The sequence below is a fragment of the Arachis ipaensis genome, chromosome B3 (assembly GCF_059453495.1).
Source record: "Arachis ipaensis isolate K30076 ecotype BB chromosome B3, ASM5945349v1, whole genome shotgun sequence".
Classification (NCBI taxonomy): Eukaryota; Viridiplantae; Streptophyta; class Magnoliopsida; order Fabales; family Fabaceae; genus Arachis; species Arachis ipaensis.
Genome location: NC_142438.1, coordinates 135850818 through 135866953, shown reverse-complemented (window position 1 = coordinate 135866953; position 16136 = coordinate 135850818). Strand labels below are relative to the sequence as shown.

General features: G+C 28.2%; 1 protein-coding gene across 3 annotated transcripts; it reads left to right on the top strand.

Annotated features, from left to right (window-relative positions):
- The first annotated feature begins 11466 nt into the window (after window positions 1-11466).
- On the top strand, window positions 11467-15592 carry LOC107631422 (transcription repressor KAN1-like). Of its 3 annotated transcripts, none has more exons than XM_021119576.2 (6): window positions 11467-12340; window positions 12433-12509; window positions 12731-12776; window positions 13231-13369; window positions 14959-15058; window positions 15225-15592. In XM_021119576.2, exons 1-6 carry the CDS (start codon window positions 11737-11739, stop codon window positions 15345-15347), a joined length of 1089 nt encoding a protein of 362 aa, XP_020975235.1. In that variant the 5' UTR covers window positions 11467-11736; the 3' UTR covers window positions 15348-15592. The 3 variants fall into 3 exon arrangements, with proteins under 3 accessions (XP_020975235.1, XP_016190351.1, XP_020975238.1); XM_021119579.2 differs by having other exon boundaries at window positions 11527-12340; window positions 14965-15058; XM_016334865.3 differs by lacking the exons at window positions 14959-15058; window positions 15225-15592 and adding an exon at window positions 13721-13904 and having other exon boundaries at window positions 11469-12340.
- The last annotated feature ends 544 nt before the right edge of the window (window positions 15593-16136 follow it).

Below are 16136 nucleotides of genomic sequence, written 5' to 3'. Positions count from 1 at the left end.
GTTGAACCGGTTCGATCGGCCGGTCCGATTCGGTTTTCAGAACCATGCATGACTACAAATCACAAAACTTGCTGCTTCCTGATACCCTTCTGGATGATTATATACCCAACGAATAATTAATTGAGTACAATAAAGTCAGACTCGATTAAACCAATCCGATTACTCGATTAAGTTATATTCAAGGTGGCAGACCGACAGCCAGCGATCCTCACACACTCAGTCACAGCGGCAAACCCCAGTCTTCACTCTGCATCATCTTCGATTCTTCTCCGGCTAACACTGTTAACACTATTAATTGAGGTCTTCCGAATTCTGATCTCCGTGGCTTTTCACCTCGTCTTCTCAAGCGTTGGTGTTGTCTTCTCTTGTCTCCGGTGCTCTTCATGTCGCCGGCTCCATCGTTCCTTTCATTTTAATATCGCAACTGTCTGGTCCATTGCTGCTGTCTAATTTTGTCTTAAATTTATTCTGTTAGAAACAAGAGACTAAACTGGAGAAAGAATTTGTATATTATTGAGTGTATTCAAGTTATCTATTCAAGTTGTGTGGAATGATACAATATAGAAAGGTATTTATAGAGACTAAGAGAATCGTAATAATAAAGACGTAATATTCTATAATAAATATTCAGATATACTAAGTAATTCTAATTGATTCTAATTATATTCTACGTACTCATTTAAACTTTTTCAAATTGAACTGTTTTGAGGTTTACGGATCTTAGTTATGTTGAGGTGTTGTGAAGTTGGTGAATATTAGAAATCATATTTTCATTATTTTTTTATAGATTAAAAAATAGTGAAAATGAATTATGCCTATTAGTAACACTATTGTTGCAAGCACTTCCTCACCAAGTATGCACTCTCACTATCAATCAATATGGATTTTTCGATACAACATCACAAAGTCCAGCTTTCTCATCACTGTCTGTCCCAAATTCTCGAGCAAAACCGTGCCAAATCATGATATTTATTTAAGTACAAATTTGATCATGTATTGTTTTTTTAAACTATTAGAATCTTTTATTTTAAAAAAAATTATTTTTTTAATTTTATTTTCAATTGGATATATAATTAGGAAAGTACTAGGTAAACAATAACTTTTTTGAACAACATGAACAACCACTAATCAAATAAAAACACACTATTTTTTCATATAATTATTCAAATCCAATCCGACTCATGTTTAATCAGTTTAGATTGATTTGAATTTACTAAAAAAGAAAACCTCAAATCCAAATTAATGCAAACAAACTAAAATTTAATAAATTAGATTCTAATTCTTCTCTAATCCAAACTGAACCAATTTGACCGATAAATACTTTTATTTGTTAGGATTTTATCTATCAAAATAGAATAATTTATAATATTTTTAAATAATAAAAATTCATTAAGGAACAAGACGTTAAATCATATTTTTTTAAATATTAATTTGAGTATTTATTCATAGTGTTATATTTCAGAATTTCTGGGTCGCACATCATGGTTTTGATGCTGAAACTAGAAATTACATTCACTACTTGTCCATGTGATATATTTAGGCGGGTCTCACGAGTCATGATTGATCCTTAATAAGAAGGAGCCAAGTTTTTATGAAACAAAAAATTCCACTAATTACTATAATATGGATATATCTATCTTATATTTTATGCTAAGATTGGATTCATGTAAGTAACGCTATCAAAGGGGCACGGTTACTCTATAGAAGTAAGTGAATATGCATACCAATTATTGAGAAGGTTGGGCATGATACAAGCAATGACAAATTCTTAGCTAAATCTTGCGGTCCAAATTTCTTAATAGAATAATCCACTGTATATACTATTCTATGAATCGATCATATCAAAAAGGGCAACATATATATCAGTTTTAATATATATATATATTTTGATGGTTCACTATCATTTATGTCTCCCCATTTGTTTTCAGCCATGTATGCATATTTGCATGTATGGGGCTATTCACAAACTTCACATCGAATGGGTTTTAATTATATTGGGACCCTTGGCATTATAATTAAATTCCCTCTAAGAGAAGGAAATATCTTTGGCCTAACGTCCAAAACGTAGATTTGGACTAGTCATTCTAATATTATCATCAGGAATATATAGTGAATGTCGTGACTATGAAATAATTATGTAACTTTTTTGTGCGCATAGGCCTAACCAACCTTTCCTATATATAAATTTAAAATAAAGGATTCGTTTCTACCTTTTTTTTTCTTTTTCTTTTTTTTTTTTTAATTTTTGAAAATTTATTCTCTTCCGTGTAAATAATGTTCCTGGAAGACTTGCAAGAACTTTTTAGAGTCAATGATTACATAAATATGGAAACCACATTCTCTAAATGACATTGATGTGGGATAAGTGGTGGTTGTTGGAAGTGGGGTATGTTATTGTTATTGTTCATAATCTCTTATTAACTTTCTGTATCCTTGTTAAGGTTCAATGATCCCAGACACACTATTATATTATGAAAGCCAAACATACTTCAATTTAATTTAGAAGTTAGGAAAAAAAGTTATCATAAAAAACTTATCATAGAAAAATTTTATAAAATTTAATTTTTAATGTAATTGTTATGTATTTATTAAAAATAAAAAAAAATAAAATCTTCTATTAATAAAAATTTTAACTTGTATCTTTAGGATATATATTAGTTAAATCTTTTAATTTATAGTAATTTAAGTTTAGAGTAGTCATGTTATTACGATTTTTTTTTTTTCAATAGTAGTCAGGAATCTAAACCAAACTAAAGGTCAAATAATCTTTCTTGAAAGTTCATAAATCATTATATATAAGGCTTGGGATATTTGAAAACGTTTTGCTGCTAACAAGTGTTTTTTTTTTTTTTTTTTAGAATGCAAAAATGAAAGGTTTTGTTGGGGAAAATAAATTATTATACATTTGATTCAATGAAAAATTTTAAACTTATTACTTTTTATTTTGACTAAATCTTTTATTTAAATTTTAAAATATCTGTTACTATCCCAAAAAAAATTAATTTAGAAACTCTATTTTTAGTTTATGGCTCATAAATTACTTCGAAATGGGAGAGGCGGCTCCCCTGCTTATACCCACACAAAATTGACTTCATAACCAACCTAATGAAAACAATCATTTATCATTTACCTTTCCATGCCCTAAAATTGATTCTTCTGTGAAACATTTTAATCCTCTGATCTAACAAAAATCACAAATTAATACTCTCACCTAATAATACCTAATAATATACATACATATCTTATTTTGTTTAACTTTTTAATTTATTCTTTGAACTTAGTAAGACAAAATCTTGAATTTTAATTTTGTGATATGTATATCTTCTCATACGGTATGATTGATTTATCAAAAATGCTATTTTTACATTAAAATCAGCTACTAAAATCAACTATCAATATATTTATATATAAGTATCTAAATTATTTAATTTATTTTCAATATATGTTTGTATTTCAATATATATTTTATGTTTGTGACCTTTTTTATAATTAATTTTGGTGTACACCTAATATAATTCTCGATTTATAGAATAGAAAAAAAATGTTTTTTTTTTTTCTTTTACATTGCAAAGAAGAAAAGTCATATTATGTAGCTATATATTATTAGCTAGGATGTCACGAGATAATCACTCATTAATGGACTATCTAGAATAATCATCCGAATACTAGCGATAATAAATATCTTCCCAAAAGTTTAAATTGATTTTGGGGCGGATCTAGCACTCCAATACTATGTTATGATACCACTCATCCCAAAAGTTTCAGCTGATGAGAAAATGTAACATTAATGATTATATCTCTAATACTCCCTAAACCTCCATTGTAGACATTGTATAAATATTCCATTGGTTCCTCATACTTTTTCATTAAAAAATTAAAAAAAAAGCAATAAAATTATATTCTTGAGGAATAATGAATCCAAATTAAAGAAGAGCCAAATAATTAAGAACTCATTCAATTAAGTTCTTGCTACCATCGACTCTCATCAAGAATGTAATGACATGTCATGAAATAACTTAACTTCCAAAAAATTAAGTTGATAAATAGAAATATTTGAATGATGATATATGTATTAGATAAATCATTCTTAAAAGGGAATGTCATTAATTATTCCAATACCTTGAGAAGTTTAAAAAGGTTTAAATATGTGGAGTGAGAAAAAATAAAAACCTTATGAAAAGAGCATTACTTGTGCGAGAGAAGACGTATCATAGTGATATTTTGCCAATTATGGAGAGGATGGATGTCTGTGTCATCATGTGGTTTGGTTGCTCAAATTGAGTTCAAAAAAGGCACAGTTATATGTTTCTCTAATATATTCTTGCTTCTTCTTTTTTTTTAATAAAGAAAACTTTGTGGGTTTGATTTTAATTTGTGCAATGAATATGTCACATTTATGGAAAAGCATAGGGGTCGCGGATAACCATATCACTTCTTCAATTCTTACGCTCTTTAGGTTTTGTGTTACTTGGAACTCGATCCTTTTCCTTTTTTCGGTTAGTTTTTGTGTTGTCAATCCAAGTTTCGAAGAGAAACAACACATGTGTTTAAAATAGAGCTTCATTGATTTTTAATTATATTACATATTTTTTTTATTTTTTATTTTTTGCCCAATTCAATTGAATGCCCTTAGTTTCATCTTATCAATCCAGTCCAAATTAATAGATTTAGGATTTAGAATTTAAATTTTTTTCAGCATGAATTTTTTTTATAGTTTTTTAATTTATTTTATATGTTAGAATTTTTTTAAAATTAATAAAAATCAAAATTTAAAATTTTAATTATAAAAATTTAATTTTACATCATAATATTACTTATTAAAAAAATGTAAACCAATAATAAATAAAAATATAAATAATTATATCTTTAACTATTTATTTTCTCAATGATTTTGGAACCTCATCACATTTTTTCAGCAATGCATATATCTAATAGCATGAAGAAAAGTATGTAATACTTATATCAATCCTCAATAGCATAAAAAAAAAATTAGGCTTTTAGCAAGAATTTTTTAGGAAGAGTTAGCATGGAAGTAAATCTCTGCTATGTGTCTACACTGTTGTTTTCCTCGTGGATTATTTTAATTTTACGTTACGATATATAATAATGTCTCATATACAGCGAAACCTTATTGTAAATAAGGAAGGGGTGTGGGAGAGGAGAATAGAGATGAATGGTGTGAGGTGAATGGTGTGAATGCCTGAATGGTACACATATAGAGTGTGTACCAAATACTAAGTTTTGATGGTACAGGCTATTCCATATTCTCCACCATACATTCTTGTCAAACTGACAGCCAATAAATAAGAAGCTTGTGGGGGCAAAAACCCTGTTCTGAATATGATGAATGGGGAATTTCTAAAAGTTAGTATTATGTGCTAATAATGTAATCTTGTCAACCAAATCTTTCTTCACCCCTCTCTATGCTACCGGCTTCTTTAACTAACCATTCTACCTTTTCCCCCTTTTTAATAATACATAGAAATAAATTACTATTGTATTATTTAAGTTCATCAATATATTTAGATTTATGAAATTATTTTTTTTAAAAATTTAAACGGAAAAAAAGAGGTAACATGAATAATTATATTTTTAATACATTAAAAAAAAAATTTTTAGGTTTACTTGATTTGTTGTATACATTTTTTTTTTTTAATTTTGTCTTGTGTTATTTTTTTTTTTAGAATTCATCAATAATTAAATTTTAGACCTTAATTACGGATATAAAATTTTTATATCATGTTATAATATTATTTTTTTTCTAAAAATTTAAGCTAATAAAAAAATAATATAAATAATTATATCTCTAATATATTTAATTAAGTTGTGTACATGCAGAATTAAGAACATTTTAATAACGATGTGGTTAATTAATTGTAAAAAAGAGATACTATAAAAGATCAATTTTCATCAAACTCTTATTTTCTGTCATTAAAATAAGATGTTTGTTTCAATACAATAATTAATTTATATGTATTAATAAGATGAAATATATGAACAAATTAAAAAATTATATGTGAATTATATTTATCTTTATCAGTATTTATTTTTTTAATTTTAAAAAACATTATATAATTATATATATTAAAATACTCTTATAAATAGATATAAAAAGATATTTTTGTTAAAAAATTAAATAACTCTTTTATTGTTGTGACAAAATTATTATTCTTTTACACTAAAAAAATTAAAATAAAATAAATCTAATTTAATAATTTAAAAAAAAAATGAAAACTAAAAAGGTAGAACAAATCCTAATTTATCACTAAGAAAACAAATCCCCAGCGTGGCCGTTGGGGCGCGGGTGGTGCAGGCCTCCCCAGACTTTCTTGTAGGCGTCGTAAGCGTAATGGAGCATGAGGACAACATCGTCATTTTAAAAAGTTTCTGAGAATTACACATATGATCAGATACAGTGGTCTATTTATTTTTTAATAAAATTTTTTAATATATATTGAATAAATAAATTCTAACAAATTTTATTATATGATAATTTGATTTATGACAAATACTTTTATAAAATAAATTAGTCTTTTTTATATTGAGATTAATTTGTTGGTGGAAATTCAAGTGCAGCCAAATTCACGTGAAGTCGATACTTGAGAGTCATTAGATGATTTGACTAAATTTTCATCTAACGATTCTCAGATATCAACTTCACGTGAAGTCGACTTCACCTGAGTTTTCACTTTATTTTAAATATTTACTCAAATTAAAATTCTTTAATTATGGTATATTGTTTTATTTCAGCCGTTGAATTGAAAGAAAAAAAGAATATATTTCTATGAAAAAAAAAAGAGGGAAGGGATGCAGGAAGCAAATGTGGGTGAGTTGATTAGATTTTTCTTTATTTGTGTGTTCCATCTGTCGGCTCCGTGGCCCGATTTATACTACTACTGTTCTGTAAGAATGTAATCTGTAATTGACTCGAATTGACGACTTTTTATGTATATTTCTGTTCCTTATACCTAATAATAATTATATTTGTAGAGTGCTCATCATGCATATGGATCCGTTTAAACCCTTTTTCTCTGACTGTGACCAACGTCAAAGAGATCGAATATTCGCGAATGTTACGGCACTTATTTGACTCTCAATCCAGAAATCAATTTTTCATCTCCAAATGTCAATCCTCACACCTCCTTTGACAATAAAAACGAACTAATAATTAATTAATAGTATATATAGAGTTTTATTTCACGATTAAGGATGTCCTAATTGAGCTTATTACATTAATACTAGCTTATTTCACAATTGACATACTCAAATTACGAATTATGATTGTGACTGTTGACAGAATGATTATTAATTATAGCATTATTATTTGATTAATAAGACAGCACAAGCCAGTGGTTTGTTTAGAATGGAAACCTATATTATATCTAGTCTAAATGATTAATGAACAAACAGTTTACAATCATTTCATAGTAATAATAGTTGTGATATAAAATATATTTTTTTCTTTCAATTTGTATGACATCTCAAAATCGGAATTTAATATACATACAAAGTTGCTGAGTGTGATGACAAAAGTGTGATTGAATAAGGTCTAATGTGTTTCCAAGATCATACTCTGTAGAACTGGTTACAACTATTTAATATTTGCCATTATACGACGAACAATTTGAATGAAATGTTTAACTACTTCTCTGTGCATGTCGGTCAAGGACCATTTCTTACAGCAACGCGTTAAAAGAAGATGCCAGGGAAAAAAAAAAGAGAGTTTAATTTTGAGAACCAATTTGCACATTCACTGTACCCAATTTGTGCATTTAATGAGCCTATAGTAGTTTTTTTTTTTTATTTTCTTTTTTGGTAGTAGTAACATTGCAGATGGTGGCACTGGCACACTGTGGGAAACCGAATAAAAAACTTTACCTTTCATTAATTGGGTGCTTCATTAGAAGGTTGAGACTCCAATGGCTAAGTTTTGTTATTTACGGTGTCAGCAATTAATTAAATTAAGAGTTAAAGATCCCATATTGTTTATCTTTGATTTGATTTAGCCTAGGGTTTTGGAAACAATAACGCACCCCCTCTACTTTGGTCATTGGTCAATGCTATCAGATTTTTTTTTTCCAAATCCTTCCAATAGAAAAATAGAATGGGGAAAGTCATACTAGCCAGAGGAGTGCATCCTCTCCAATGAAAAAAAATTGAATAATGTCTAATGTTTAATTTTATCTTTTATTGTTTTTTCTCTTATTTATTTTTAATCTTATTTATAGAATTAAAAGTGAGAGATCACACTTTATTCTCTTAAATGTTAAAAAAATAGAGAAAATTCATTTTCTACTGGCTAGTAGAAATTTGGATCCTCTAAAATTTGATTTGTATTTCAGAGAGTAAAGTGTGATCTTCTACCCTTGAATAGTTTCTCTTTCATATTTATTCTTAGTCTCATCTATAAAATCAATGATAAAAATCACACTTTACTCTCTAAAGTGAAATTCAAACTTTAGAAGATACAAATCCGACTAGTAGTATATCAAACGTAAATGCTTGTCCTTCGTTCTCCGTTATACATATATATTCATTCCAAATCTCAACAAAATGAAATAAAAATTAAGGTATCAAATTTAAAATTAATTATAAACAACTAATTATACAATACGTAATATTTTGTTATTTTATGTATATATAAATTTATTTTTACTAAAGATAGAGAGACTCACCAATAAATTATAACTCAAATAACGTAGTCTTTCTATATTCGCTTAACATAATATAATAAAGGTAAAACTATAAAAATATAGCATTTTTTCAAAAATTTGTGGTATAGCTAAGATGAAAATTTTGTAGTTCTACTGAAATATAAAAGATAGAAATTTACGTATAATTATTTTTATTTTTATGTAAAATTAATTGTTGATAATATTAAATAATAATTTAATTAAATATATTAAATTATTTAATAAATTTTAACTAATAACTTAAAAAAAATCTATATGAGTTTTTACTGTACAAAAATGTTAATTCTTTGATGCTGATTGCCGTAAGCTCTTAGATATGCGGTTCTTTAATAAAATAATCGGCATTAGTTTTGGAGATGCATACACACAAATTAAATTAATTGGAGAATCCAACAAAATGCGTTTGTTTGTGTGGGTCTTTCTCACTCTAACTCTCACACTTAAGTCAATGTTCTTTTTTTTTTTTTTTTTTTTTCCTGTTTGCAGTTTTGTTTTCTTTAATACAAGTGTGTAGTACATGAGAACATTATAAAAATCAATGAATGACCTGAGAATTTGAAGATTGTAACAACAAAGAAGTATTGTCCTATCAGTGAGCATTCCTATTAAGCAAGAAAATGAGACCACGATAGCCATTTAATTAATAATTACTTCGGTGTTTAAATACAACAAAGAAAGGAAGAAAGATATATTTGTTTATTTATGAACAGTTAGTAGAGGTAAGGAATCACACACGAGGCTACCTCTGAGCCTAATAAATTTTCTTTGTTATTTTGTGGATACGTGAAAACGAAAATTCATAGTAAGCCAGGCCAGTCTATGTATTAATTTTCAATAGAATCAAATTTTTGTTGGTTTTTTTTATTAGAATAATGTAAAGGGACAGAGAAAGAATGTTATCCCCCCCCCCCCCCTTTTTCTTGTCCTGGATGTACATTTTAATTACAACATTTCTAAACATTTGATTATTAAGATGCCGGTATTATAAACTTTTTACACATTTTTTTCAACAAAAGAAATTAAAAAAATTGATTATTAAGATGGCGATATTATAAACTTTTTACACATTTTTTTTAACATATTAAATAAATCCTTTCCATCTGTGTGCCTATGTTCTGCTTCTTGAAACTAGCAAAAATCTTAAATGACAATATGACATGCAATCCTGTGATACATTGTCTTTTTAAGGGTTTTCTTTTTTAGTATTTATCTAAGGTCGAATACAGTGATATTTCTTTTTTTTTTTTTAAAAAAAAACCTTGTACGCATCTTAATAAATAGAATAAATAACACAAAATTTTAGTTCTTTCTGTACATAAAATGGGGATCAACAATCAATTTTTACTTTATTTTTTAAAAAATTGTACGTCAAGTTGTTTTTGTTCTAATAACCTAACTTCCAAAAAGTAAGGTTTGGTTTGGATATGTTCTTTTTATTTCTTTAAAATATTTTTTGGGCCTTTGTCCTATAAATGTAAAATGTTATTTTTTATTTTGTTATTGAAAAATGCTGATCTAACATATGAAATGACAAATTATATTAGTAAATACTTTTATGAAGACACATTTAAATGAAAATGACATTACAAATCATTTGATAGTTTGACATATTTATAATATTATTTTCATGAGTATTTACCAAATTATATATATATATTGGAGTAGGGGTGTAAGTTACCGAACCGAACCGAAAATTACCGCAAAATCGAACCGAAAATTATAACAACCGACTTAAAAATCGAAAAAATCGATTTTTTTTGTTTTTTTTTTATAAAATCGATCGGTTCGGTTCGATTTTTGGCTGATTTAATAAAAATCGAACTGAATATATACATACATTTTAATATTTTAACCATTTTAACCTTTAACATAACAACAAAAATCTTTAATCCCTAACCATTTCAATGTTTTACTCTTATTATTTTAATTTATTGACTATTTTAAACCTCTAATTATTGTTATTTATATTCTTTTCATTAGGAATTAAAAACCGAAAAAACCGACTTTACCAAACCGTTATTGGTTCGGTTCTGTTCGATTCGGTTATTGTAAAAACAACAAACCGAACGGTTATGTATTGTAAGAACCAAACATATCGGTTCGATTAGTTTTTGGTCCAAAATCAAACCGATAACACCCATATATTGGAGTACTTTATGATGTATGTTAAGATAGCTTAAACCTTTTATGCCTTTGTCAAATGAAAACCAACTAAAATTAGATTTTTGAACTGTAAAATTTTACATTTTTTTGAAAATTTTTTACATGAATTAAAATAAAATATCACAAATTTTAATAAATTAAAAATGAATATTTTGTATTGGTGACTTTTTAGATTATTTAAATTAATGAATAGATTCGTAAATTGAATAGTATAATTTTATACAAAAGTGTTTAATAACAAAAAAAATTTAAATAAAATAAATTCTGACTTTTTTTTTTAAATTTTTTTTAACATGATCGAATTTCATAATGGTACATTTCCTTCATTGTAATCGGTGAAAAGTAGGCTGATAAAAAGTTTAATAGAAGGATAAATTGTGTTTTATAATTATCAATTGGCCATCAATAATATTTTTATTAATGGTGTGAGATTACATTTAATAGTGGGAGATTACTTACTTTTCTTTTAATAGTTAAGCGCTGGACACAAAACACAAAAGTTGCTGACTCTCTAGACTTTCTCTTTAATTTATTTTAGTTTTTGTTTAAAGCAAGAGCATTAAAAGAAATGAAAAGAATGTATATGAATAGAAAAGAATAGAGTAGAGGAGAGGATTGATGGATTTATAAAAATGTGAGTGTATGTATGATGGCTAGGTAGCTGCTAGCTAGTGTCATTTTCCGAGAAATACTCGTCTCGAGGAAAACAAAACTCAAATCCATCATCGTCTCTTTTCTTTCTCTTCTACCTAGCTACCCTTGCTTTCCAGATTATTCTTTTTCCGGGAAAAGCCTACTAAACTAAAAGCAAATCTTTAATTTCATTTTTCCTCATCTCTTGTTTATTTCTGTCACCATAAAGTTGTTCTAAAGAATTAAGATGCCCTTGGAAGGGGTTTTTACTTCTGCTTCTGCTTCTGCTTCTACTTCTTGTGTTCCTGATCTTTCCCTTCACATAAGCCCTCCAACCACCACCAGCTATGCCGGAGGACATCACACCGACCTCTCTCTTGGAAGACGAGAACCACCGCCACCGCCACCATCACTGCCAACTAACATGAACCACATAAACGAAGCCTTGAGACCCATCAAAGGGATCCCCGTTTATCACAACCGTTCTTTCCCTTTCTTACCCATGGATAGGGATCACAATAATCCAAATCCCAAGATGTGCTTATATCATCACATGCCTGCATCTTCTTCTCCTTTCCCAGTGGGAGTGGGTTTAGATCCCATTTCCTTCTTGAATTCCGGGGGAGCAGGAGGGCCTTATAATAATAGGGTTGCGGCGGTGGCTGCTGCCACAAGTAGGTTCAATAATGGGATCCCAAGCCATCAGCATCATCCATTGCACCACCACTACGGGTCAAGGTTCTTGTCTAAGCTGCCAAGCAAGAGGAGCATGAGGGCGCCCAGGATGCGGTGGACTAGCACCCTCCATGCTCGATTTGTTCACGCCGTTGAGCTTCTTGGTGGCCATGAAAGTAATAATTTAATTTAATTTAATTTAATTTGATATATGGTGGGAGGTAATTTGAAATTGGGGTGCTAATGTTAGATAGATGGTGAATTTTAGGAGCAACACCCAAGTCCGTACTTGAGTTGATGGATGTCAAAGATCTCACATTAGCCCATGTCAAAAGCCATTTGCAGGTATAGTTTCTTTCAAAAGAAAAAGGGACAATAAAGTAAACTCATCATATTGTAATAATACAAAGCTAGCTTCTCTTCAACCTCATCATTAATGACATCAAACCCAAACGGATCTAAATCGGACTCATCATTCACCACTTTGTGTAATTTCTCTAATATATACGACTTCAATCTGGGTTACTGCTAATTTTATGGCTTCTTCTTTTTCTTCTTCAACACAGATGTATCGAACTGTTAAGACTACTGACAAGCCTGCAGCTTCTTCGGGTAATTCGCATTCTTCATTCAACCAATCTCATTTTTTATTACTTAATTTTCATACCAATTTCAAACAAAAATGCCACGCTACTTCTTCTTTAGCGAAGAATTACTCTTTTGTTTGGTAAAATTATTCTATATATATACTAAAAATTAATCATCATGTATTTATATTATATATTAATTATTTTAATTTTACCGCATGAGTGTTGCCTTGTTTTTGCAGAGTCCCTTACCTGACACAAAATGCAAGCCCTTTAAGTCTTTTCCCCACACATAATATATATGCCATTAGTACTCTTAACACAGATTCACATATATATATATATATATATATATATATATATATATATATATATATGTGGTAAAAATAAATTATAAAGATGCATGCATGCATTCACACACATATCATGCTAGTAAACACATATATGAATTTCAAATTATTGGAGTGATCTTTTTTCAGGGCTTTCGGATGGATCAGGAGAGGATGAAATGTCTCCTCCAATGGGAAGCAGTGGTATGCGTCAATTTCAAGAGCAAAGAGGCCAACAAGATATGGATTATTCTTCCACCCCAACACTATGGAGTAATAATTCTTCAAGGTACTATATATCATATATTAAAAAGTTAATTCATTCATATGGTTTATGTGCTTATTATATATATAAAAAAAAGTATGCGTATTTAATAATAATTATTTTCGGATAATGCTTTTGTGTTAGTTTGATTTATTTTTTGCTTTTGCTTTTGCATGGTATCGCTTAGAAATCAATGCAAAACCCACGTCCACCACCACCACATATGTTTTGTTTTTTCTAATGAAGATTAAAAAGGGTTCTTGTGGCAGCTTTTACTTTACTTATTGTGTTTGATTTTTCTTCTTTCTTTTGGTTACTTTTTATATCTTTTGGTAACTCACCGAATTTTTTTCGCCTTTGGTATGTGTGTAACAGAGAAAGCTACTAGACATAATAATCAAACGTTCGTTCATTGGGATAAAAGGAAAGCAATCCAATTACACGGCTTCATTCACTTTTTATTCTTTCCCTCGCTCGTTAATTTCGTTTCCTTTTCTCCCTTTAGAATTGTTCGAATATTGTCGATAAAAATAAAAATAAAAAAAGTGTGGTTCTTATTCCATCCTCAAGTACATAGCATAAAACCCAAAATGAGCCAATAATCCTTCACATACATCTTACTTAGTTTTCTTTTACCGGGAAATGGTACTTCTTTAATTGATTGTGTTAGATATGTTTCCACCGAGAAATCTTAGTAGATAGATTCTCATGGAATACATCTTCACGAATCATGCCGTACATGGAATGGAATAATAAGATGATCATGAAATTCTACCAAGTCCATTCATTGTTAACAAGGGACGGGAGATATATATATATATATAAGATAAAGTAGAATAATGAAAAATAAGGCAAAAGTGGAGTTGTATAGTTTGGCCAAAAACTTTGTTAACCGCTTCAAAATTATTTTTTTGAATCTTTCTTTACCAAGGGTTTGTCACTTATATCTAATATATATGCATAGATATGTAAATTTCTTATTACAAACATTAATAGGTCGAAATAAATTTGTAATTCAAATAATAGTTTTGGAACTTCTTTTTTGTATAATTGATATGCATATTTTTCAAATTCTAACGGTGATGATAGATATCTTTTGACTATTATAGTAGTACTATTCTATTCCAGAAAAAAGAATATATGATCAATTATGGTTTGAGATCACTCAAATCTAGTAAGTTGCATGTACTAACTGGCTAATTCATTGAAGTGTAAAAGTTTAAATTGATGATCCCAAAAAGATGTATCCTTTATTACATCAGTACCATACCCTAAATTCTCCTATCACCACTTTAATTACTGAAAGATATAAAATTAAATACCTGAAATATGATGTTCTATTAGATTTTATAATAACTACTGTTTATTGATAGTTATTTTTTTGGGATAAATAGCGCTTCTACTCTTGGTTATTAAGTTAGTTAGGGTATGCATGTTTGTTAATTAAAATATCATAGGAGGATAGGACATACAAGAAATTTCATCAATAACAACACAGTTGTGGAGATTGGATCAGTTGTCCCTAAGTATAAGTTTTATTGGATTTTTGTTACTGTTAATGGCTAATAATCCAAATTTTTTTATCACTTCTGATCTTTAATGGTTTTGATCAGCAATAGGGACCCATGGCCACAAGCTAATTCAAACGACATAGATGGTTTCAGACCAATATCAATGTTTCAGTCTCAATCCATAGGCCATCAAATCCAGCAGGTACTAATATTGGTATTCTCTTGTAAATTGGAATTGATCTCCAAAAAAAGATATACGCAATACATAGATAAAAGAAAAAAAAATAGAATAAAGTATTTTCCCAATATCTCATTTATCATAAATAATGATAAATTATTGTTTAATCAAATATTATTTTCCCATACAGGCGTGTGATTCAACCCAAATCAAGAGCAGTTTGTCAGGATCTAATAATAATTTAGAGTGCAAGAATCCAAGTTTGGAGTTCACATTAGGCAGACCAGATTGGAATGGCAAAGGACAAGCCTAATAATTTTGATTGCTTCTTTTTATTTGTCTTTATATATTTTTGTATTTCAGTTATCCTCAAATAGAAAATAATTAGGTGCTGTTAGATATATATAAAAATTAGTGTCAATGATGAGAAGAAAAAAAGAAAAAAGCCACATAGTCTACAAAGTTTTATATAATATTTGGAAGTGGTTTTACGAGTTTATTAAGAACAATAATTTTGTTTAATCATTTAATTTATAATATTTATTTAAATTTTTTTAATTATTTATTAGTGAAAAAGACTAATCAACTTGAAGAAGTTTAGGATGAAGCTGCAAAAGTGTAGAAGAGAAAATTGGTAGAGTTCTTAGAGAGAAATGAAAGAAATATAAAGTTTTTTTTTTTTTGTGACCGAAAAAATTATAAAGTTTGTTTTAATAAATAAAATATTTTTTATTTTTCTCTTTTTCAATTTTCTAATTCTTCTTCTATTTTCACTTTTGATTTTATTATAATGGTAATCAAAATATCAAAGATGCGTACTAATAATGTTAGGATTTATATTTGAAGAGAAAAATTGTTTAAGTGTGATGATTAAATCTAGTTGTCTTAATAAATTTGTAATCTTGTAATTTTTGATGTTTAAATATTTAACATAAATCATTATAAATACCAAATTTCAATTTGTAAGTTTGCATTTAACAATTTCAATCACATTTGCGACAACAATATTATGGTTACCGTAAATATTATGAATAATGTTACACATTCAATTTTTTTTTGTTAATTAAGTTCAACTAAATTGGTAAACATAATAAAAATCAGT